The sequence below is a fragment of the Carassius auratus genome, linkage group LG30F, assembly GCF_003368295.1.
Source record: "Carassius auratus strain Wakin linkage group LG30F, ASM336829v1, whole genome shotgun sequence".
NCBI classification, from domain to species: domain Eukaryota; kingdom Metazoa; phylum Chordata; class Actinopteri; order Cypriniformes; family Cyprinidae; genus Carassius; species Carassius auratus.
In genome coordinates, this window is record NC_039294.1 from 5,074,668 (window position 1) to 5,102,163 (window position 27,496).

Below are 27,496 nucleotides of genomic sequence, written 5' to 3' on the forward strand. Positions count from 1 at the left end.
AGTAATTTGTGAATTAATGCGTATTGGAGTCGCAAACTGTTTAAAATGATTCAGTTCGATATGGTGAACTGGTTAAAAAAGATCCGGTTACATCGAATGATTCACTCGCAAACCGGATATCACAAACTGACACGGAAGAGAATACAATGCTGAATGAAGTCGTAGTTTTTGCTATTTTTGGACCAAAATGTATTTTCCATGCTTCAAAAAATTCTAACTGACCCTCTAATGTCACATGGACTACTTTGATGTTTTCTTACCTTTCTGGACATGGACAGCATACCGTACACACAGTTTCAATGGAGGGACTGAGAGCTCTCGGACTAATGCCGAGTTTCCACCGAAATTATCCTGAGCATTTGTACCAGGACCTTTTTTCCCAGGAACATTTTTCCCCCCAGACCTTTTGCTTTCTGTGTTTCCACCACGTTGTAAAGTACTGGGAAGATTAGGCAAATAGACTGGTGACGTAGGTCTGCACGGGTTTCTCAATACAAAGGTACGCTGATTTTGGACGTGCATCCTCGGTAGTGCGGACTTTGTACATTCGTCTCGGGAGTGTGATGTCCGCTACAACGCACATCCGGTAAATCTGCAAACACCAGTGTACTTGATAACTTCAGTCAGCTCTCTTTGGCTACTGCAATTTTCCCCTCTATATATTTACAATAAAATGAAATAGGATATCAAATACCACTGCCTCCTTTTGTTTTCATTTAAACATAATAACAGCTGCAGAAATGTACTTAGTTCAGGGAAATGTGTATATACAGTCATTACAATGAAACTAGATATTATATAAATTTGCCTTTTTTATTTTCATTTTAACATATAGATAAATTGAATACAGACCAAAGATTAGATTAGATTTACCCAAAACAAATTATATGTTATGTTTAACCACTAAAGAGACATCAGAGCCAGCGGCACATATCAGAAGGTCTAGCCGAGGTGAGGCTGCTCTCGGCGGATACATGAGGACTGAGCTCCCGCTGATTGCGTGGAGCTCACGTCTCCGAGATCGGCGAAACACATTTTTAAATAGGCGCTGTCTTTATAAATAAACCACAGATTTGAGTTTTAAACAACTACATTCTCACCTGAAATACTTTTAAAATTACATTTCATGACACAATAACAGTAATATTTTGAAAATGATCCGAATAAATGGTGGTTGAACCCAACCAATGCTGCGTGAACTCAACCAATCAGGATGTTTAGCGCCCAAGTCCCGCCTCCAAAGGTTCGGAACTTTGAAAAAGTACCACCTCGCCAGCAGGGACTTTCTGAGGGGCATTTTTTTACCCGGAACTTTATTTAGTTCCTGGTTCCTGCGGTGGAAACACACCAAGTACCAGGCCAAAGTCCCTAGTTCCTAGGTAAAGTTCCTGCGGTGGAAACGCGGGATAAATCTAAAATATCTTAAACTGTGTTCCAAAGATAAACGGAGCTCTTACACGTTTGGAACAACATGAGGGTAAGTTATTAATGACATAATTTTGCTATTTGGGTGAACTAACCCTTTAATGTTTAAAAAAGTGAATTAAATGTAAATTTTTGACATTGGCCTATGTTCTATAAGGTTAAAAATAAATGTACTCACGCAAATAATATTCATGTTAAGTAAATATCGCGTTTTAAGTGAGCGCCGCGTTTTAAGACATCATGCCAAGTAAAAAACAAGCAGATCAACTTTTCAAAACGCGTCAAGAGTGTTCCAATCCGTTACGCTCCGTCTAGCTGTTGAACAAGAACGCTCCGCGTGTAAACGCCTGCCAGCACCTGCGGCGGGAAATACCTTGTGAAGAGCAGCAGCTTACACTCAGACTAAATATAGATCCATCGCGAGGGAACCCGGACACCGAGCCTCCCCACGCACAGCACAGCTCGTTTATCTGCATGTTGTGATTAGCTGGAAAGTTTGATTATATCGGTGACATCTTTTCCTGTTTTTTTATTTTATTTTATTTTTGTAATTATTATTATTTTTATTTTATTTTTTTGCCATAGGAAAAACTGGATTTCTTAAGAGAGAAAAAGACCTTCAACTACACACGCGTTAAGCGCATTTTTAACTCATTGTTCTTGGCAGTGCGCACACGCTGTCCAACAAGTGCGTGCTCGAGGCGCAGCTGCTGTGTCTTAAGAAGCGACCGAGGAGAAAACAATCATATGCTTAACGACCTGGAGTTCGAATCGATCCACGCAACCTCACCAAACACGCACATACGTTGTCGCACTGATAAAAATGCGCGTTTGTTTGATGCGCGTCGTGTGAGCTGGTGGATTATGATCTGCTAGTTTCCCCGCCGATGGAGCCGCCGTAATTCGTCGTCTTTGTCATTTTTACAACAAACTAAAGACCGGGCGGTTTGCTTATATTGTGAAGATCCAAACCAAAAAGCCTTACATCTAGACCACCAGTGACCTGTGAAGACTTGTAAATCCCTGCACCTGGTTTATTGGAGAGGGCTGCGCAATTGCGCACGCTGCGAGAGTATACTATAGGAGCTTTCCATGGAATCCACTCCACGCGTGATCTCCAGTGAGGGGTTCAGTCCGATCTGATGTGGGGTAAAAAGTTGCCGTCCGGACAGTAAATCTCATATATGAGGATCAATACACACGTGCTGGTCAACATAAATTGCAAAAATGCCTATGCATCCGGTGACTTCCACTTTGATGTACCGGGGAATCTGCACCATTCCTGATATCCTGTCGTACCGGGCACCAGTCAACCTGCCTGAGGATGAGGTGGAAGGTGAGTGAGAGGGTCCAGGTGTTGTATGAAGCCCACAAACTACTCTTCTATTTTATATAAAACGAATATACTCTTACTAATTATTGTATTACTTTAGTGTATTAAGACCTGTTCCTTGATCATTTACTTAAGTGATCTCCCTCGCCCCGTTTCAGAATGATCCAATTTCCACTTAAAATATGTTGTAAGTGAACATTGAAGGTTTTTTTTTTTCTGTTTAGAACAGTTTGGAAGGATTCAGCACACAGCGTATTTCACTTTAAACGCGAGAAAATCACGTTATCCGTGCCTGTGTTTCTATAAAGTGGATACTGTAAATCTGATGGTGTGATTTATGGAAAGTAGGTCTATCACAAAACAGCAGAAATACATAAGAGTGGTATGCTGCAGTTCTGGTATCTTTTAGACTTTAAACTTCATTTTTCAGGAGGTGTGTGTGTAAATAAAAAGTGAATCCAAACATGAAGTCTTTGACTCACTATTACAGAGTATTTCCATAGCACTGTTTCTCATTTGTGTCGTATAAAAGCAGAAGTCACATGTTTAGCTTTTCTGGTTAAAATTTGTGTGAGTATAAGAGAGCAAAAAGACCTGTTTGTGATATGCAGCACTAATGGGGGTCATTTGCAGTTTTTGATACCATGTCATAAAACCAACACTTTTAATTTTTAGAATCTGAAACATATTGCACTATACCATATGCAAATGAATAGACTGGTTGATTCATACATGTACTATTACCCTAGTGTTTCCCAATGCATGGAATATCCCTAACACATTTTGGATCCCTGCACATTTTGGATGACTCTCTTAATTAACACACTTGGTTTATATCATCAGCTCCTAAATAGTGGCACCAAGACCTGAACTGGTGCATCAGATAGAGAGGCATCCAAAATGTGCAGTGCTGTGGACCTCCAAGGATCAGTACTGAAACAACTGGTTTACCTTGATAAATGTCCAATTAAATAAAATCAGTAAAATGTCATTTGAAATTGACATGTTGTGTTCTACTTGATCAATAGCAGCAAAATAAATGCTTTATTTTCACTATCATACGATGCTTTAAGTTGGCTACATGTTCCAAGATCAGGATTAAAAACCACTGGTTTACCCTGATAAGTATCCAATTAAAAGAAATCAGTAAAATGTAATTTGAAATTTAGTCACGGCATGCTCAATACAGCAAAAAAATAATGTATTTTTATTTAACAAAACAAAATAAAATGCTTTTTTTTTTTTCTCCCACCATGCCATGCTTAGGTATAGGTTACATGTGAAATTCAAACTACAATTAGTCCAGTGTAATCAGATTGCATCCAAATCCCATGCTTTTTCATTTAATATCTCTGCATGTTGATGAACTTTTTTAATTGCAAAAGTAAAAATGTAGTGGTCTGTAATTGCAAATTTCAAATGCATTCATTCAGATTCGTTTTTCCACTAAACCTTATATATTGACCTCTGACTGGTGTGATTGTCAGCTCAGTTAAAAGTGTCTTTTCAGATCAATCTTTTGTGATTAAGATTTAATTAAGTATCTCAGCACCTCATTGCAATTCCGTTCTTCAAGGGATGTTTTCTCTCAGTGCATCATGTTAAATAAAATATAGCCCAAAAACTCAAGGCTGATTCTCATGCTCTAAACCCTTGAAAACCTGTTGGTCTGAACTAACACAAGCTAAATGGTGAGAAAGTGCAAGTGCAAGACGTGAGGGGCCACATATGGATGTTTCCTGTAGTACATGACTGTGTGCGTTCTGTATATACACAAATATCCATGTGTGGATGTGACAGTCAATCTGTTTGCAAATGTGCCTGCATGTGGTCACCCCAGATCATATGTGTCGCATTTCCACAGAGATGGAAAACAGAGAATAAATATAAGGGGACAAACCACTGGGTTTCGTCCTCATAACAGTTTTGTTCAGCAAATAGAAACGAAGCTCATGGAATAAGTTGTTAGTGCAGTTGTGCTCACACTTATGAAGTAGGCCATGTTCATTCTTGTCCTTAGGATATACAGTTGTTTATTTGCGAATCTTGAGTTTGAGCCAGATTTTGATATTTTTCTTATAACTCGTATGACACGCTTGGGGCAGAAACTGAGATGTAATTTGTGAGCTAAATCCGTGCATCTTTATTTTAGTTAGCAATATTTCATCATAAACCCGTCCTTTTTCAAAATGAAGAATGAGTATAAGAGCCTCAGCTAATGCTTGAAGAATTCATTATTATTCTCAGATGAAGATTGCTTTAAGTCTGGTTCATCTAAAATACATCATCTCCACACTGGACATCTTAACCTGCTGACAACGTCCTTTAAAGGATTAGTTCACACAAAAATGGAAATTCTGACATCATTTACCCCTTCCAAACCCGTATGACTTTTTTTTTTTTTTTTATCTTGGTGGAACACTAAAAGAGATGAATGGAGAATGAAGCTTTCAAGCTTACCACGTGCTATATTCCAAGTCTTCTGGGGCTGTTCAAAAGCTTTGTGTGAAGAACAAACTGCACTGTGAGTCATCATTCGCTGATAATCCCTAGTTACAGTGGGCTGTTAACCACGGTGACTGAATCAAGTCAGTGAGTTGAACACAAGAATAGAATGAGCCAGATTAGTGAATGAATCTTTTATACTTGATTGGTTAACTGGATCAATTGATTCATTGAAAAGATCTGAAAATGTACTCACCTTCACACCATCCAAGATTTAGATGAGTTTGTTTCTTCATCAGAGCAGATTTGGAGAAATTTAGCATTATATCACTTGCTCACCAATGGAACCTCTGCAGTGAATGGGTGCCGTCAGAATGAGAGTCCACACAGCTGATAAAAACATCAGAATAATCCACATGACTCCAGTCCATCACTTAAGGTCTTGTGAAATGAAAAGCCGCATTATTATAAAAAAACTAATCCATCATTAAGGTGTTTTTGACTTCAAACGGCAAGTACAAGTTATATCCATAATATTGCTTTCTTCAGTGAAAAAGTTGCTTCGTCTGAATCAGGAGAGAAATATGCACAGACCAAACACCATTAAAACAGTCAAAAATGCCAGGGATTTTGATGAGAGGACAATTGGAGATGAACTTGTTCACTGGAGGAAGTGTTATTAATCATGTACTCATATTTTGGCTAGAAGCAATGGTTTAAAGTAAAACGCCTCAATGATGGACGTGTTTATTATGTTTTAATTTTTTTTTTTTTTTTTTTTTTTTGTGGGGTAAATGTCTTTCCTTAACACATTTATTTGGCCGAGTATGTGGTTTCTGCTTGGGTGGGATTGTTGTAGCTCCTACATTTTTAAAAACATTTGAATACATTTTAGTAATAAAGTTACTGGTCAGTCTTGAATTTTTCATGAAAATATTTGCATGCAAATGACTCATACAAATTCATTGTTACTTCCCTCATAAGAAGGAATGCCAAGACTTGCATTAGATAACAGCTTACATTTCAGTTTGTTCCTCATGCACATATTTTAGGTGTAGTGGAAAAAACACATTTATAATGTTTTTTTTGTCCTTAAAAAGACTGGCCAGGATGTTCTATAAAACTCCCATTTAGGGTTTTAGAGTTTGTTTTTATTTAAAAGATAAGTACGTCTTTTACCCATCATGATTCACAAGAAGTAGAATGCTGCTTTTTTTGTTGGAGTTTATTTACTATGAACCAGTTACCCATGTGATTCACGTGAACTGAATAAACATCCATTACTGGTAAGGCTTTCACTAAATGCACATTCAGTACAAAGCAGCAGCCTCACGGCTTTAATGTGCAGAGGTCTCCATGCACCGGGAATTACCCAGCTGTTAACCGTGTCCCACGTCACGCACCACATGGTCTTTCTATGGCACCGCATGACAATCAGACATCAAGCTTGTTTGAAATTTCATTAAAAGAGTGACGGAAGCAAATAAAGCTGTGATTAAATTTGGTGCTGTGGATGGATTTCAGAAAGCAATCTCAAAGCCCATTGTCACAGGGATGGTAAGGGGTGCTGTTCGCCAGCCCCTCTTGATCAAGCACACACTGGCAGCATGGTGGACTGCTGTACTGATGTTTTACACACCAAGTCATATTCAGCCTCAGGGTCCAAAAAAAACTGTTAAAGCTACTGCTTCTTAGTCAAAAGTTGATGAAACTAAAGAGGGTGTATAATTGAAAACATGATTTTCTTTGCTCTTCATATGCTCTAACATGATGGTCCTTTTTAAATCCAGCGTTTATGGAAACTAGGCTGCAAAAATAAGTTTTAAGGAAATCATCATTGTATCTATTGCATCACAATGGCCACTTATTTTTCAGCAGCTTCACACACACTGTTGTGACGGACAATGTGAACTACGTTGATATGCAAAGACTCAACCAATCAGAACAAAGATCACTATTTGGAAGTTAGATGAAAAAGATTACCAGTGAAAAGCGAGTTAAAGTAAAAAAAATAATTAATAATATTTTTAGAAATATTAGATTGATCAAAAGTAAATGCAATGTCAAGGTAAATGCATTTCAATGTAACAAAAAATATTTCAGCTGTTCTAAATGCTTTAAAGAATCCTAAAAAAAGTAACGTATCACTGTTTCCACAAAAAAGGTTCAGCAGCACAACAGTTTTCAACATGATATAATGAGAAGAAACACAAATCGGGATATTAGAAGGATTTCTAAAGGATCATGTGACACTGAAGTCTGGAGTAATGAAACTGAAAATATATTACACTTTAAAATATATTGAAATATATTTAGTTATTTTAAGTTAAATTGCAGTAATATTTTAGTGCTGTCAAATGATTAATCGTGATTAATAGCAACCAAAATAAAAGTTTTCATTTACACAATAAATGTGTGTATACTGTTTATTATGTATATATAAATACAAATACATGCATGCATACATTTTAGAAAAAATTTATGTTTATATATTTATATATAATATAAGAATATAAATATATAAATGTTAATATTTTTTCAATCTATACTGTATGTGTTTCTATTTATATATACATAATAAATATACACAGTACAAATACATTTACATTTACATTTACATTTACATTTATTCATTTAGCAGACGCTTTTATCCAAAGCGACTTACAGATGAAGACAGTGGAAGCAATCAAAAACAACAAAAAGAGCAATGATATATAAGTGCTATAACGAGTCTCAGTTAGGTTAACACAGTACATGTAGCATGGGATTTTAAATAATATAATAAATAAAAATAAAACAGATAGAATAAAAAAAAGAATAGAGCAAGCTAGTTAGAGGTCTTTACATATACACACACACACACACACACACACATACAATTGCATAATAAATTAAAAGAAAATAGAATAAAAAAAGATTAGAAAGGTAGTTAGATTTTTTTTAAGAATAGAATTAGAATAGTGAGTGTTAACCTGTTAAATGTCACCCCGTCCCGTATACGGGACGCCTACGTTGACTATACTATATTGCAATCAAATTTTATCTAATCTTGACAAACTATATATCGTTGGAAAGGTCTAAGACTCCCAAATATATATTATACCAATATTTTTTGTTAAAAATTATGTAGGAAAAGTAATAGATCCATTTATGACAAGAGTGCACCCTCAGAAATCTACATTACAAAAGGAGCTTTGACCTTTGTTTAAAAAAAAGGCTTCCTCGTTGCCTTTTTCTCTATCACATTTTAGAAATCATCAGAAGTTATATATCACTTGAAAACATAAAATTTCAAAATTCATCCTTTAAAACCCATTTTAAAATCAGACATTGCATTACCATGTAAATGGCACGTCAAAATCATGTTACAAAATGTTTTCAGTCATGAATTATAAAAATTTAGGTTTGTATCATGCACATTCAAGTCTATCTTCAAAAACGTGAGTGACAGTTAACAGGTTAAAGTTAGAGGGTCAAATAAAAATGGAAGAGATGTGTTTTAAGCCGATTCTTGAAGATGGCTAAGGACTCGGATTGAGTTGGGGAGTTCATTCCACCAGAAGGGAACATTTAATTTAAAAGTCCGTAAAAGTGACTTTGTGCTTCTTTGGGATGGCACAATCAAGCGGCGTTTACTTGCAGAACGCAAGCTTCTAGAGGGCACATAAGTCTGAAGTAATGAATTTAGGTAAATGGGTGCAGAGCCAGTGGTGGTTTTGTAGGCAAACATCAATGCCTTGAATTTTATGCAAGCAGCTATTGGAAGCCAGTGCAAATTGATAAACAGAGGTATGACGTGTATTCTTTTTGGCTCATTAAAAATTAATCTTGCTGCCACGTTCTGGATTTATTGTAAAGGTTTGATAGAATTGGCTGGAAGACCTGCCAAGAGAGCATTGCAATAGTCCAGCCTGGACAGAACAAGAGCTTGAACAAGGAGTTGTGCTGCATGTTTTCCCGAAAGAAAGGGCTTGATCTTCTTGATGTTGAATAAAGTAAATCTGCAGGATCAGACAGTTTTAGCAATATGGTCTGAGGAAGTCAGCTGATCATCAATCATAACTCCAAGGCTTCTAGCTGTTTTTGAAGGAGTTATGGTTGATGTGCCTATTGATGTGAAATTGATAATATATATATAAATACAATTATTATGTAAGCAAAAACTTATTTTGAATGTGATTAATTGATTGACAGCACTTAATATTGTACAATATTTATTTTTGTTTATTGCATTTTTGATCAATAAATGTAGCCCTGGTGAGCATAAAATACTTTTTTCAAAAACAAATAAAAAACTCACAGACCCCAAACATTTGAACAGTATTGTACTTAATAAATGTTTAAACTGACAAATTAAAAATATTATTTATTGGCACTTTGTCTGATATCTTGGATTTATTTATTTATTTATTTCAAAGTTATGTTTTTTTTTTTTTTTTTTTTCATCTGTCTAGTTTATATTTTTCTATTTCTATATTCAGTGTTTCATTCATTTATTTTTTGTTTGACCTATATATCAAAACTTTGGATATTGTGTCTACTTTGAAGTTTCTACACTTTGGATGCTGAATTCAGATGATGTATCTTGGAGTCGGAGATAATGTATTGTGCTGATGTGACATCTATTGATGGATGCAGATCCGTCTGATTTGGCTGACAGCAGCTTAACCAACTGAAAAATCTGACAGATGGTTTCAGTATTGGGGAAAATTCAACTAATTTTCCAGAATGGGTTGCAATATAGCAAATTGGCTTTTGTTCATAAAAATTGCTCATAAGGGTAACTAACATCATTCTTACTAATGAGAACTACTTATTGCTTGAGTAATACTAGTACTGATTAATTTGCATACTAAGAGAACCATGTAAGCATTACACGATAGCTTTAAAATGGTTTATAGAACGATTTAAGCCCTTTTGTCTGTTCAGAAACTCAGTCAAAATATAAAAATGTTCAATAACCCTAACCTAATTAAATTGAGAAAAACTATTGCATGTAATTAAATTAAGCTTTTTTTATTAGAACAGATTAGTTCTAGTCTTGTTGTATGATTTTAAGTTAATGTACTTATGCTCCCAGATACAATCAAAATGTCAAGGACATCTGAATAAAATTTTATTTCTGGCATAAATAAAGAAATAAGGTTATTTTAATTTAGTAGAGTGCTAAATTAAATGATCTAGAACAAATTATATCAGGCTTACATTAAAAATGAACTCTCATCATTTTCCAATGTGTCTGAGTCTGTCTGGATTTACATAACTCCAGCTTTCAGGCTCAAGACAAATGGAAGTAAGCTTCCATTTTAAAATTGATTGAAATAAAAGTTGTGACAACATTTTCAAAAATGTATACGTATTTACTTTTTAAAGTCGCTCTATTAAAGGTAAAGTTCACACAAAAATTTAAATGTGATGTTTATCTGCGTATCCCCAAGGCATCCAAAATGTAGGTGACTTTGTTTCTTCATTAGAACACAAACTGAGATTTTTCACTAAAACCGTCTATCAGTCTTACTATGTAAGTGGATGTAAATCACGGTTAAAAACATAAAACAATAAAAAAAAAAAAAAAAAAAAAAAAACATACACGAACAAAACCAAATGAAACCCCGTGGCTCGTGACGAGACACTGATGTGTAAAGACACTAAATGATTGATCTGTGCAAGAAACAGAACAGTATTGTTTTTTACCTCTGATTTACGCAATGTGCAAACTGTTCAAACTCTCCTAAGTGCATCCCCCTGAGCGCATTCACAAGCAGACTCGTGACTAAGTCCTTTTAGGCAAGTTGTGCCACTCGGCCGCCATCTTGGCAACGCCTCCGGGCAGCTATTTCATATGGTGCCCATAAAGTGACTTATTCGCTTTACTTAGTTTTGTCATGGCCACGAAATAATAACTCGTGGGAACGTGATAATATGTCGTGGCCACGAGATATTAATTTGTGGGAACGTCTTATTAACTCGTGGGAACGTCATATTTTGTCATCGCCACGAGATAATTTTGTCTAGGTAAAGACATCCTTATGTCGTGGTCTCGAGATGCTATGTTGAGGGAACAACATCCATTTCTCGTGGCCACGACTTCTTATGTTGAGGGAACGACATGTTTTTCTCGTGGCCACGAGTTTAATGCGTAAACAAACCTGCGTGACCATAGCAAGCCGGCATAATCACCTATATACAACTTTACATTACTGACAGATTTTGAATATGAATATACTATATATAAATGTTTACCTATACATTGACTGAAAAAGAAAAATATATCGATTATATGAATGCTTCACATAATACTGTACACGTGCAAAGAGAAACATCGTAAGTCAAGCAGCTGGCTGTTGAAAAGTGCAAGATCATTTGTAGTGCATGAGCATGTAAGCACATATTACAGAGTCTTTTGTGGTATTATGTCTATACAGCACTTAAGAGATATGTGGCGGTAATGCACATATAAGTCTGCATCAGCTGTAAAGCAAGAAGCCTCCTCACACGCCTGCATGAGAACACGTGATAGAGGGTCCACTGGTGAGCAAGTGATGTAATGCTAAATAATTTCTCCAAATCTATTCCAAAGAAGAAACAAACTCATCCATATGGTCCTCAATAAATGCAAAACAATCCATCCCGAATGGTCTGAGGGAAGTATCAGAGTGCACAGTATCAATTTATGAATTTTTTTTTTTTGTAGGGTTATATAGTTTACTTTGTGCCATTTGTCTCTCTTAAACTTTGAAAGCAAGTGTAAAGATCCTATTAAGTTGCAGATAATGGATTTACAAGTGGTAATTCTATGAATGCTTGTACATATTACTCAGTAATATGTAATTGGAAACATGCGCTGGATATTAAATAATACTTATGTGCTACTAACATCCTACTTAATGATTCAGGAAGCCCAGCATTTTGTAATTGCATTAGATCACACTGATAAATGTTCTGACAGCAATAAAACACATAATTCTGTTATACTTCTCTCTCTATAAATATTATGGCCAAAGTAGGAGTAAAATCACGGTTTGGGTAAATTCAGCACACTGTGCAGAAGGTACAAATGTGTTTCCTGTCACAGTACAAGTAAAGAAAGATCAAATGGCTGTTTGGCAGGTAGACTGGTTTAGAAATAGGCACACAAACAGAAGAGTGATTCACATATTTAACTGACTTAGCACACAAAACCTCCACCAGCCAAGGTCTGCTCCTGGTTCTTTTACCTCCATCACATTTCTCTTTCCACCGCTGGTTTTGCAGCATGGTTAATGAGAGAAAGCAGATGGACAATGCCATATCTTCTGTTTATATCTTTCATTTGATGCAAATGCAGAATAACTTAATTTTTCATCTCCCTTTTGTGATTTGATTTGTTTGCAGAGCAAGAAAACATTTCCATTTTTGAGAAACATAATAGCTTGAGGACTCACAAAAAAAGAGGATGCAGGAAATACTCTCTGTTAGAAAAAAAGAGGAAGTTTTTCCCATAAAGTTGCATTAGGGATTCAGAGAGTTTAAGTCAAATTAAATCCTCTGGCTAAGTTTACAGAATTCTTGCTTGATTTGTTTTGAAACTACACAAAATATATCCTTTTGTAAAAGTGCATGCACTATTTTTAGATATAGAGAGAAGGAGAGGGAGAATGTTATGTTTATTGATATGTAATAAAACAATATAGTGACTGTAGTCCCACCTTACATTTAAAAGAGCCAGTCACCACTTACTTTACTATTGTTATCAGTTCCCTTTCAGTCAGTCACTCTCGACGCCACGTCGGATGACCGACGAATATGGGATATCGCTTCGATAGACCAATCTACTTTGAGTGTAAACTAAATGAGCCAATGCACATTGGCATGCAATTATTGCATCCAGCTGCCGCTGATCACTGCGTGAGTATAAGAGGGCAGCAGGTGCAATGCATACCAGCTTTTCGCTTCGGAGCCGAGCGTTAGTATCGCTCTGCTCAACTGTGTCTGCTGTGAACTACGAGTTCAACACGCTCTCGGAAGCTTCGTGTGTTGGCGAGACGGCGCTTCAGCGGCGGTCGTTCCTGTGTCGAGTGGATTTGCACACTTCAGGTTGCACTACCCCTGTCGTGTTGCAAGCGGCCAATTCCCCTGTGCGCCTCAGCACTAAAAGAGCATTTCCTAAAGAGCAAATTTCTCTAAAAGAGCTTCACCCGTGCGTTTCTGGGTGCGGTCGTTACCTGGCATCGGGTGATGGTCACGATCGCTGCCTCACGTGTCTGGGCGTCGAGCACGCTGAGGTGGCTTTCGTGGATGAGACCACCACTCCTCTAGCACCTCCGATCCAGTGCATTCAGTTGAGCTAAATATTCTTTCATTGAAAACTGTGCTCCTGCTTGCACTGGCCTCCATTAAGAGGGTAGGGGACCTGCATGCATTTTCGGTCGACGATTCGTGCCTAGAGTTCGGGCCGGCTGACTCCCAGGTAATCCTGAGGCCCCGGCCTGGCTACGTGCCCAAGGTTCCCACTAAACCCTTCAAAGACCAAGTGGTGAACCTGCAAGCGCTGCCCCTGGAGAAGGCAGACCCAGCCCTGGCTTTGCTTTGTCCTGTTCGAGCATTAAGGTGCTACGTGGACCGGACGCAAAGCTTCAGGACCTCAGACCAGCTCTTTGTCTGTTACGGAGGCCGGCAGAAGGTGAATGCCGTCTCTAAGCAGAGGATGGCCCACTGGATTGTGGATGCCATAACCCTGGCTTATCAGGCTCAGGATGTGCCCTGCCCGTTCAGGCTGCGAGCTCACTCAACTAGAAGTGTTGCATCCTCCTGGGCGCTGGCTCGTGGCGCCTCGCTGACAGATATTTGACATATTTGTAGAGCTGCGGGCTGGGCGACCCCTAACACGTTCGCTAGGTTCTATAGCCTTTGTGTAGAGCCGGTATCCTCCTGTGTTCTCACCTCAAACGGGTAGTGGCACTGAGAGGCCCCGGTTAGTGTCGGCTTGCTAAAACTGCTCCAGAGTGTCCGAACTGTAGACCCTGTTGAGATCCTCCATCACCCTAGGCAGCTGGACGCGGCGGAACGTCCGGCGCCAGGCCTTCATGATGAATCCGTGAGAACCATGGAAGGCTGGGCTCCATATTGAGACCTAAGCGGTACTCGTATGTGTATAGTCCACGGTATAGCCTTAGAGCCCGTGTTTCCCCGGCAGACTTCTGCCTTCCCAAGAGGGTTTTAATCACCTCAAATTTCTCCGTATACTCCTAAACGGATGCTATATGTGTATTTGCCTCCGAGACCTCCTTCGGGAAGGATGGGGCTTCCGCAGCGTCCCGGCTCCAAGCGGACCGGGGAAGTTTTCCCAGTGTTATCCAATCTCACCCAGTGAGGTAGTGCTTTGACAATGGTGAGTGGAGCTACTTGTTCTGAGCCCCGGCCTACACCTAATAGGGGCGCAGGCGGCTCGCACAGGGCACTGGAAGGGGCAGCACCCATGGCGCTTTGATAGGGATCCCATATTCGTCGGTCATCCGACGTGGCGTCGAGAGTGACCGACTGAAAGGGAACGTCTCGGTTACGTATGGTAACCCTCGTTCCCTGAAGGAGGGAACGGAGACGCCACGTCCCGTCGCCATGGTTGCTGTACCGCCGCTGAGCTGCCGGGTTCCCGGCTCGGCTCCTCAGCGAAAAACTGGTATGCATTGCACCTGCTGCCCTCTTATACTCACGCAGTGATCAGCGGCAGCTGGATGCAATAATTGCATGCCAATGTGCATTGGCTCGTTTAGTTTACACTCGAAGTAGATTGGTCTATCGAAGCGATATCCCATATTCGTCGGTCATACGACGTGGTGTCTCCGTTCCCTCCTTCAGGGAACGAGGGTTACCATACGTAACCGAGACGATTTTATCCCATAAAATGTAACTGTAACATAATTGCATGTCACTGGCTTTTAAGTGACTTTGATGTGGAAAGAAAACCTCTTATTTATATATATATACCTTTATGCATTTTATCTAAATTTCTTCGCATTATGTTAAATGTTTTTAAAGATAATTTATTGAATATGTAATATGCTTTTCCCATTGATCAAAATACAAATTAAATATATGTAATTTAGGCAAATGTGTAAAAAATAATGCACAGTCAATTGATCATTATCAGAAAATGAATCCCAACGGGGTGATCAAGCGTTAGCCTAAAAGGCATCATTTTGCAATAATGGTTGACTAATTGGACTTTATTTAGCTTACATTGTAACCAGATTTTTTTTCTCAGTTTAATTCATTTTATTATGCAAGAATCTGATTTTACAATGACCAATCAGATTAAAACATGCATGCAATTATCATTGTTTGTGCTTTTATTTGACTGCTTTAAGTGACCTAGATGTGACATTTCTAATATGAGTGTTTGTTTTGTCATTTAAATAATGATATTCCACAATTTGGAACAATAATATAGCAGCATAATAAAAGTAACCGAACAAGTGTCTAACAATTATGTTCTTGCTAAACAAATCTGTATATATAAAGCAGCTGTGGTGCATTTAAAGCTGTTTATATGTTTCTCAGTGAGGGCAGCGTGTTTTGTGGCGCATTGACAGGAGGGCAATTTACACACACTCTGATTTTCCATTACCAACATATCCACTGGTGAGAACTAGAACAGGGTTCTGCTTCACTGGCTTTCCAAAATGGTGCTGCAAATCCCTATTTTTTTTTTTTTTTTAAATAGGATGCCATTTTGTTTTGTGGGGAAATAAAATAAATTGCGTTTTTAGACTACAATATACAATATCTTCTGACTAGACTCTCAGTGCATATGTGTGAATCTGTGTGTATGTGTTTTTAACAGAATGTACATTCACTAAAATACAAAACCAGACACTGACCTATACTATTAATCCTCTATGATACCCAACCTCAAAACAAGACACTTGACATTTAAGTGAAGGCACTGCACCTTCAACAAATGGCCCTCTGGGATGGGGACCAAGTTGTGCTGTTGACACTTGGACTGTAATTTAAAGGTAAAGCGGCTCAAGAGACAATAGGCTGGTGTTGGTATATAGGGGGCTTGTTTATTTGTGTTATTTTACTCTTTTGGTAGGGGTGAATATGTATCACTGTACAGCCTACATGTCCAGGCACTGTCAAGATCAAACTTGCTGTTTTAATTTTAGGGTGGAATTGTTTATGTGCTCACAACAATGAAATCGCTAACGAGCTGTTTATAAAAAGCAATAATAGAACTGTACCAACAACAAAAACATTTTTTTTTTCTGTTCTTTTTACGGGTGTGGTTATAGAAATGGCAGTCACTGCTATTTCAAGAGTGAATCTCGCATAAATATGTGAATGTCATTCCTGATAATTTGCAGCATGTATGTGTCCATAAAGTTTTATTAAATTATTATTATTATTATTTTTTAATAAACTCTTAATAGATTATATATTACCAAAAAAACCACACAAAGAGCACTATCTTTATAATCACGGAAAATCTGTCAATCACTTCAGTTTACCGCAATCTCACAAAGTTCCGTTATAATAAATGTAACTTTTGCACAATGAATCTCTCATTTACATCACATTACACTTTGTTTGTTATAATGAATAGTTGTTGTGCCACCTAGTGTGCAGGTGTAACATGCATTCTCAGCCAGCACCACCTATTGGGCAGGCATGAATTAACTGAAATGAGCAATTGTTTCTCATTCGGTGTAAAAGCACCATTTGACTAGCCTGGTAATACCAAACTCTGCTACTTCACTTTGCTTTGTAGACAGAGTCTGGAAGGGCATAATTGACAAGCTTTTACTTTCCCGTGGGTGGGCGCTTGTCTGAAGTTTAAAATCATTGGTTACCTGTAAGCCAATCACATAACGTTTGGTTATGACGTGTGTTATGCGCTGGCTCAGCCGGGTCACACTTCCACTGTAAACACTGTATGCTGCGAAACCAAAAACATAGAGCGAGTTTTGCTGCCTCCTTAATCTGATCCTCCATGTATCACCTATCACCTTGCCGGACTTTTGCCTCCCCAGTTTCTCGCTGACGATCGGTAACAGTTGATAAATTAAACTTTTCCCAAAACCTGTCGGTACGACCACAACATCACCTCCATTCAAAATGTAAAACAAACACTCTTCTTGTTCGTGCTTCAGTTGGCAAATGCCAGGAATATTCTCCACAATGGAGCAAATAGAATCTTGTGTCCCCATGTCCGCTGTCGCTTTCGATTTGCCTAACCCAAACTACGATCGTAAACTTGGCACTTAGAGTCTACATAACGGCTCTCAGCCCGCCCTCTGTTCATTGATTGGCCGGATGTTTTGGAGCCAGAGGAAAACTGAGAGATGGTTTGCTATCTCAGACTGAGTACAGAAGCGAACTGAAATTGAGTGGAAGTACAAAGTCTGATGTCATCAGGCTACCATTTGACAGGTATTCGATTAACTTTATTGCGTCAAGCTTAGTGCAAAGGCCCTTATTCTTCAGCTTGTAAAATAAAAGTTTACATTAATTAATGTAAACATTTCAAATATTTTTTCTTTATTTGTATTGAACATGGATTTTTTTTTTTTTTTGATTCACTACTTTGATTAAAAATCCTACAAAAGCCTTTGAGAAACACCAACAATCTGAATAACTCGTGAAGAGGTTATCTTTATGTTTTTGAATATTTCAACAGAATGTTACTATGTCAGCCGAAATCCTGACTGGCAGCGTGATCTGCACTTTCAGGGCTTATCCAGAGGAGCAGTTTGTCTGCCTGAGCTTTGTGATTCACATTGGCTCTTGTAATGTAGGGCTCAACTCAAAGGGTAGGCGTTGTGGGGGCGTAAGTTCATATAGGTCAAATACGGCTCTCTCAAATCACAGTAGAAGCGGAGACAAAGTTGTGATATAAATTTTGGCTCATGATTTACAGAGCCAGCTCTAAAAATGTAAGCAGGCTGAGGGCTGAAAGTACACTGAATCAGAAGATGTCAAAGAGGGGAAGATAGCACATGAGATGTCTATGGACTCATGAAGCTTTTATCTTTCTCTCCCTCTCTTCTCTTTCAAATCTGGTGATAGATTTTTAGGAGCAGTTTTTCAGACGGCAGATCAGTGTTCCTTTTTGAATGTGTGACAATGACTGAAGACATCTGCCTTCCGCCTTGAGTCAAACTTCTGTCATCATGCAATTATCACGACCAACAAAATAGAATCTCATTTTACTGAAGTCAAGTTTCACATTTTTCTATGAAACCATGTGGCTCAATTAATTTGGTCTAGGCAGTGGACACTTAAAAAAATGTGAATAGCTATTGCTATATTATATTATATGCCAATTATATTTACATGCACCTTTCATGAGTGGTCTTTACAACTCTATATGCTGTTATTAATTAATTATTTATTTGCTTATTTAATTAATTAATTAATTCATTCATTAATTTTTATTTATTTATTTATTCTTTCTTAAGAAATTGGGATACCCATTCAAAAATGTCGGAAAGGAGAGAGTTAAAGGCACGATATGTAATTTTTCTGCAAATCCAGAGAAAATTATAGTTTAATTAGAAGACACGGCACGTTTCTTTATTTCCGTTTTGTCACCCGTCTATGGCGTCATATAAACTTTGACCCCTCTAGTTTATCTTACTTCCTGTGGAACCGCCAAATACAAAGGTGAACAGAAGCAAAGACGAGACGAAGAAAAAAAAGTAGTAGCTAGCCTTGATCGAGACTATTATATTTTATATTTATATTGTTTACATTCGTATTTAAACCTCAATCAATAACTTAGTTATGGATCATGATTATGCTTTGCCTGCACGTTCTGTGAAGCGCAAACGTACGGGTGAAATAAATGACCCGAGAAGGTTTTGGGACAAGATAAGAAACAAGACACGGGTAAATATTGGAGTTGCATTTCCAAGTTAGAGTTTCGTGACAAGCTGAAACTACAGAGAGATGCCGAACTCGCTTGCATTCTGATAAACAGGTATGCATTCATTCAGCTAACTGTATCTATCCATATATTTTGTGAAACGATGATGTCTTGTGTAAAACGCAGAAGGACTAGCTCTCATGTATAGTATAATGCAGTGATTCTCAAATCTGGCTCGCGAGATCCACTTTCCTGCAAAGTTTAGCTCTAACCCTAATCAAACACGCATGAGTTTGCTAATCAGTGTCTTCAGGATCATTAGAAAATCACAGGCAGGTGTGTTTAATTGGAGTCGGAGCTAAACTCTGCAGGAAACTGGATCTCGCGAGCCAGATTTGAGGATCACTGGTATAATGTAAATCTACATTTGTTCTATATCTAGCTGGATAAAGTAGCTTCAAATGTTCGATATCATGGTATAAACGTAATTATAATTATTAACGAAAGGCGACCGTGTTTTTTTAACATATATTACTACTAGCTAGATGGAATATTGATTTGATAGGGGTCTCATAATTCATATATCTCTCCGTTCGAAAAGACGTGATTGTCAAAATACTAAGTTAGAATGAGTGAGGAATGATAGGGAGCGACAGAGCGCGTGTTCCAATGAACAACAACTCCCATGACCCTACGCTCTTTCCCGACGTCATCAAAGTACGTCTTATGTTATTATTTTGATTGAGTGACCCCTGGTGGCCAAAAATACCATACTGTACGTTTAAGTAAATGAAAGTAACAGGTGACAACATACATTTTGGTCTGTACCACACAGCTATTGTTTGTCCTCAGAGAACTGAGAATATAGTGTATGAGGCTTGTGGAATTTTATTTTAGTTTGATCATTTTTAGAGCTTGACTGACGTGTCACTATGAACTGCCACAGCTACTCATTCTTTCATTTTATTCCTTCTTTTTTTCAATTTTTTTCTTCTCCATTTCTTCACAATTTCACTTTGTGTCTTATAGTTTGTGTTCTGCATTCTGAAGTGATGTTTATTTTGGGAAACAAGTGCATACATTTTTTTGCAAGTCTGTTTGGTGCTGTTAGTGGCTGAAGAACATGTGAGTGTTGATTGATTGCCAAGCAAAAGTGATTGTTATGACACTAGCAGTGTTGAGGAAAGTTACTTTTAAAAGTAATGCATTACAATATTGCGTTACTCCTTAAAAAGTAACTAATTGGATTACTTGATCACATTTTATGGAAAGTAATGTATTACATTACTTTTGAGTTACTTTTTATTCTTTGGGCTAAGTTTACTTGTTTGTTTTTAATACAAAAATTGATATTTATAATATATTTATATTTTTTATTTTTATAGTTCTATTTATATTTTTGGCAAATGTGAAGCATCTTTACACCGAAGTGAAATTAATAACCCCCAGGACATAAAGTAAGTAACAAAGTAACTGGCATTACTTATTCTTGTAAATATTTTATTTATTGTGTTACTAGTTGAAAAAAAGTAATTTGATTATGTTAATTGTATTTTTTGTAATGTGTTAACCCCAACACTAGATACTAGGGTGTTGTTATACTTGTTGCTTGGGCGTTAATGCTGGCCCACAACAAGTTTCAATTAGTTTTCATCTCTAGATATGACTAGGGTCCCATCTTCAATTAAATTTTATGAGTTTTCTTTTTTACCACTAAACACCGCTTTTGTTTTGCTTTCATTTTTGTGACTTTTGCCTCTTTTTTTCATTTGAAATATATAGCGGAGAGTTACAGGAAAACTTTGGGTGACTATGATGTTCATAAGCATGTTAACCTATGCACTCGGACTCTGACAGTAGATCATTTTGTGTAGAAACAGTGCCATGCAAATTGTGTTTGGCACAGATTTTGTGCCATGTTATGCTGTTACTTGATTTGCATAATTCCTTTAGTGAATCAAACAATAAAACAATGCAGAGAGTGCTTGCAAATAAACAGAGCCATCAGCAGACACAATTCATCTGAATTCATTAATCGTTTTATCTTTATTTTACAGAGGATTCTGAAAAAATGCTTTGATTAGATTCTTTTATCATCACTGACCTTATGTTTTCAAAAACATGTTGAAGCATAAGCGTGAAACATGGATTAATTTTACTGCTTAACTCTCATTTTAAAATGCCTTTATTCTGGTGACCGGGAGGCAAATGCAACTGCTTTCCCACAACCCCAACAACCATGTGTGATTTAGCCTTCTCTGTAGGTTTACAGGATCAGAATGCAAAAGTAGAGTAACCCCCCTCCAACAAAGCGACCCGGCGCTGTATTTAATGCTTATGTGAATACTCTAGAGTCTTGTTAAAATATGGTTACTGTAATATTCAGATCTGCTGGGCCCTCTCACCACACAAGATGGATTAAGCCTGCCACAGATGTTTAAAAATAGTCTTGAGGACATGCACACACAGGCATAGACACACATAGACAGGCTAGTATAAAGACACACTCAACCCACAAAGTTCAAGATTGTCTCTGAAGAAATTGATTTTTAAGAGTTTTACATAAAGAGCTCATTTGAGGGAAGCCTGTTGTGGAAGGGGGAAGGACGCCGCTGATAGATCTTCACTGGGGAAATGAGAGATTATGGAATATAGCTGACGGGAATTGGCAAGTGTGGGAGTGGAGCCAGTAAAAGTGTTGCTGGAATGAATGAATGCGTTTATATGCTTTTCTTTTTTGCAAGTCATTGCAGGCTGTGTTTTTAAAATGGACTAAACCTAATCTGTTAAAGTGACCCAGTGTACAACACAATAGAAACAAGTTACAACACAGTACAATTAGCACAATGCAACAGAAAATAAATAAATAAATACATTTAGCAGGACACAATGGAAACAAGCCACAATACAACACAACAGAAATAAGCTGTAAATCAACAAAATTAGCACAAAACAATGGAAAAAAAGTTGCAACACAATGGAAACAAGCCCCAACACAGCAAAATTAAGACAATGGAAAAAAGTTGCAGCACAACAAAATTAGCACTACACAACAGAAAAAATCCGCAACACAACGAATTTTGCACAACAACAAAATTAGTAAAACGCAATGGAAACAAGCTGGAACACAATGAAATTAGCACATCAGAATCAAGCTGCAACACAATATCATTAGCACAACACAAGATGCAGCATAACGAAACAGGCCACAAAACAACAAAATTAGCACAACAACAAGCTGCAACACAATGTCATTAGCATAACACAATGGAAACATGATGCAACATAAAGAAGCAAGACACAAAATAACAAAATTAGTAAAACGCAATGGAAACAAGCTGGAACATAAAGACACAAGCCTTTTTGAAAAAAAGTTTCAACAAACTGGAAACAAGTCCCAACACAGCAAAATTCGGACAATGGAAACAACTCCCTACACAAAAAATTTTGCACAACACAACAGAAACAAGCCATAGTACAACAACATTAGCACAACACAACAAAATTAGCACAACACAATGGAAACAAGCTGCAACACAATTAAATTAGCACAACAGAAAGCTGCAATACAATGTCACTAGTACAACACAATGGAAACAAGCCAGAAAACAACAAAATTAGCACAACACAATGGAAACAAGCCACAACACAATTAAATTAGCACAACAGAAAGAAGCTGCAACAACGAAAACAAGCCATGGAACAACAAAATTAGTACAACACAATGGAAATAAGTTGCAACACAATAAAAAAAATCCATACAGTAGCATAAAGAAATTAGCAAAACACAACAAGCTGCGACACAACAAAATTAGCAGAACACAATGGAAACAAGTCATAACACAACAGAAACAAGCTGCAACACAATGGAAACAAATCCACAACACAAATGAGACCTATGCAGTGTTTTTCCTTGTGTTGTGGAGAATTTGTGTGTTGTGCACTACTGGGCCACTGTTGTCTGTCTATTCATAATAGATGAGTAACTTTAAATGAAAAACTAATGAGTGAGCCATTGCATACATTATGGATTATATTTAAGTCCTCAGTGCATAATTTGTTTGCAAGTGTGTTTGAGAGAAAGAGAGCTGTTTGTGTTGAAGGCTTGACAGTTCTTTAACCCCACACATGCACTTTCATGTCTTTCTCTTTCAATAGCATCTTTTTATGAGAACTGTGAGAACACATTACAGCTTTGAAGTGCAACTGCACCTTCATACATCAAACAGGGCTTCAGCGTGTATTAGAAGCACCCTGCCTTCAGATGATAGAGACCCTGCGAGCCCTTTCAAGCTCCCAGGACTTTTAAAGGGAAGGTCCACAGGGATTAAACAGAGATTCAATATCAGTAAAAATCCCTGGACAACAAAGGGTATTTAAAGACGATGGCAGAATGTGATCGGAACACTTTGTGATTTGTTGGTATCGTGATGTCACGATTTCATTATACAGGTACATCTCAATAAATTAGAATGCCGTGGAAAAGTTTATTTATTTCAGTAATTCAACTCAAATTGTGAAACTCGTGTATTAAATTCAATGCACACAGACTGAAGTAACCAAGTCTTTGGTTCTTTTCATTTTCATGATTATGGCTCACATTTAACAAAAACCCATCAATTCACTATCTCAACAAATTAGAATACTTCATAAGACGAATATATATATATTTTTTTTGTGAATTGTTGGCCTTCTGGAAAGTATGTTCATTAACTCTAGATGTACTCAATACTTGTTAGGGGCTTCTTTTGCTTTAGTTAAGTGTGGCATGGAGGTGATCAGTCTGTGGAACTGCTGAGGTATGGAAACCCAGGTTTCTTTGACAGTGGCCTTTAGCTCAACTGCATTTTATGGTCTCTTGTTTCTCATTTTCCTCTTGACAATACCCCATAGATTCTCTCTGGGGCTCAGGTCTGGTTAGTTTGCTGGCCAGTCAGGCACACCAACACCATGGTCATTTTACCAACTTTTGGTGCTTTTGGCAGTGTGGGCAGGTGCCAAATCCTGCTGGAAAATGAAATCAGCATCTTCAAAAAGCTGGTCAGCAGAAGGAAGCATGAAGTGCTCCCAAATGTCCTGGTAAACAGGTGCAGTGACTTTGGTTTTCAAAAAACACAACAGACCAACTCCAGCAGGTGACAGTGCACCCCAAATCATCACAGACTGTGGAAACTTAACACTGGACTTAAAGCAGCTTGGGCTATGAGCTTCTCCACCATTCCTCCAGACTCTAGGACCTTGATTTCCAAATACAATACAAAACTTTCAAAGCTCTCATCTGAAAAGAGGACTTTGGACCACTGGATAATAGACCAGTTCTTGGATGTTGCCTGTCTTTCAGGAGTGTCTTAACAAGAGGAATACGACAGCTGTAGCCAAATGTAAAATTAAATGTAAAATTAAATGTATGCATTTAGCAGACGCTTTTATCCAAAGTATTTACAGTGCATTCTGGCTATCAAATTTTACTTATCATGTGTTCCCGGGGAATCAAACCCCCAACCTTGTGCTTGCTTGCTTGCTAACGCAATGCGTCACCAGTTGAGCTACAGGAACACTAAAATGTAGTTGCTCTTGATGTCTTGACCGCAGCCTTGGTCCATTCCTTGTGAAGTTCACTCAAATTCTTGAATTGATTTTGCTTGACAATCCTCATAAGGTTGTGGTTCTCTCGGTTGGTTGTGCATCTTTTTCTTCCAAACTTTTTAATTTCACTCAACTTTCATGCTTGGATACAGCACTCTGTAAACAACCAGTTTCTTTGGCAATGGATTGTTTGTAGCTCACCCTCATTGACAAGGGTGTCAATGGTTGTCTTCTGGACAAGTGTCAGATCAGCAGTCTTCCTCATGATTGTGTAGCCTACTGAACCAAACTGAGAGACCATTTTGAAGGCTCAGAAAACCTTTGCAGGTGTTTTGAGTTGATTAGCTGATTGGCATGTCACCATATTCTAATTTGTTGAGATAGTGAATTGGTTGATTTTTGTTAAATGTGAGCCAAAATCAACACAATTAAAATAACCAAAGACTTAAACTATTTCAGTCTGTGTTAACTGAATTTATTTAACACACAAGTTTCACAATTTGAGTTGAATTACTGAAATAAATGAACTTTTCCACGACATTCTAATTTATTGAGATGCACTTGTATAATCATTGACTCAGAACATCATCTCTAATGATGTGAAGTGTAATTTTTAAACCTGCTTGGAAAACATGAACTTTTATGCAGAATGTTCACACTGCAGTGCAGAGTCAAACTCCATAAATACCAAAAATGATAAAGGTATATGAATTTGGTCCATATGATGTCCACATTTACTGAAACTATATTATGGAAATGAAAAGTGTATAATCTTAATACATTTTCTGGATTGGAATGGCATACTGTAAAAGTGAGTAAATGTTGACATGATTTACACTATTTCTGTAAATAATTTGATGAACAGATCGAGCAGCAGACATTATATGGAAGAATATTTGGTGTCTAAAATTAAATCTGTAAAATGAAACACCATACATGGATTCCGTTTCTGGCTGTCATAATGCATTGGCAAACCCCTGAGCATATGGTCATCAGATATGATTGCCACGTGAGAGGGAGTTCAGCTCTTCTCTCTACATCCATTATCTGACTCTAGAACAGAAAGAGAAGTATGGATATGTTATCTCTCTCTTCCTGAGCGGCGATTTGAGCTGGCATGACTATGTCAGTTTAATCCCCCTATAAGAGGCTCACAAAGAGAGAGTTAACACTGGAAAGTGATTAATTAGCTCTCTTTGAAGAAAACTTCATTCATCTCTGTTCTATACTTACACTTTGTCCAGGACTTTATATATATATATATATATATATATATATATATATATATATATATATATATATATATATATATATATATATATATATATATATATATATATAATTTGGTTTAAGATGAAAATAAAGCGGTTGAAGATAAATATAAATTATTTTAGTGTTAATTGGTGTTGTTATTAAACAAAAGCTATAAAAAAAAATAAAAAAAAATAAAAATAAAATGGTGTCTGAAATAAATCTCCATTAAAATATATATATAAGATGAAAACTTTGGATTGCCTTGGCAACAAACTAAAAAATATTTGTTAAGTTGAATTACTAAAATTAATAAAACTGAAAAAGATGTATATAAATATATAAAATTATATAAATATATAAAAATTATAAAATCACATAGAATTACTAAAACTTAACCTAAAATTTATATATAATAATTTATAAATAATACTAAATTAACACCAGTGTTAATGTTTGATTTACAGTTATTTGATATTATGATTATATTTCAAATGTAAATAAGTGTTTCATGTAAATTATTTAGTTTTAATCAGGTTTGTGCCACAAATATTGTCAATAGAGCTGACTTGTATTAAACCAAAAACATTCCTTTAGTTCTAGAAAAGAAGAAGAGTTTTCTCCAGGAGACAATCTAAAAAATCCCCAAAACATTTACAAACAAATACATATGGTAGGTCAGAATTTAATTGGCAAAGAACTGAGGTTTCTTAACAAATCTAATCATTGCCAGCAGCACAGCATCTGGCAAGGCATTGTGCTCTGGCATGGACTTCCCCAATCGAAGTGTTTCTCACTCCAAGGAAACCTTTTGCAAATCCCTTAATCGGATTGCTATCTGTTCCTCACAAGAGATTTGAGTTTACTTGAGTTTTTGTATTGTTGTTGTTGCCTCATGCCACTAAATTAGCAGAAAAACGTCTTCTGTGTTATTTCAAAGACAAAAAAGGTTTAATTCTATTTATGAACATTGCATGTGTAATGGGCTGAAGGTTATTATTTAGGTAATTATGTAAATTATACCGCAGGTGTGGGTCAAGGCATGTTGGTTTCTGGTTAATTTTGAGCAAAACAGTAGATAAAACATTAGCTGTTCAAATCTTCCTGGTTGATGGAGTTGAATGAAGAATATTTTGAAACCTAGTAATTTAAAACGGAGTCACTGATGCATCTTTGCAACGTGCACAGAAATGATACATTTTTCATCCATTTATTTACCAAAACTGGATATATTTTTTTCTTCTGAAAAACATAACCACTCTTTTTCCTTTTCCAAAAAGGTTGCAAAGCAGCATTAAAACATAAAAGTTGTCCATGACTTTAGGTCTTTTAAAGTAAAACGATAGCTTAAAGGAATTTTTAGCTTTCAATCTGTCTTAATAATGAGCTTCAAAAATGTTTTGATTTAAAAAGAAAGTTAAAAGATTTTGGAACAACATTAGGGTAAGTAAATGATAACAAAAATTTAATTTCCACCCCCTCAAAAATAAAGATTTGAAAAAGTGATTTGAAAAGATTTTACTTTAAGTGTTTGAAGTGTACTCACCATCAGGCTATCCAACATGTAGATGAGTTTGTTTCTTTATCAGAACAGATTTGGAGAAATG

The 27,496-nt window shown here is 37.0% G+C and overlaps 1 protein-coding gene across 1 annotated transcript in view; it reads left to right on the top strand.

Annotated features, from left to right (window-relative positions):
* Positions 1–1,571: 1,571 nt before the first annotated feature.
* Positions 1,572–27,496, top strand: part of LOC113068111 (calcium-binding protein 7-like) — a 40,524-nt gene continuing 14,599 nt past the window's right edge. Inside the window, exon 1 of the mRNA XM_026240719.1 lies at positions 1,572–2,761. Coding sequence (XP_026096504.1) covers positions 2,653–2,761 — 109 coding nt within the window. The 5' untranslated portion in view covers positions 1,572–2,652. The remainder of the gene's footprint in view (positions 2,762–27,496) is intronic.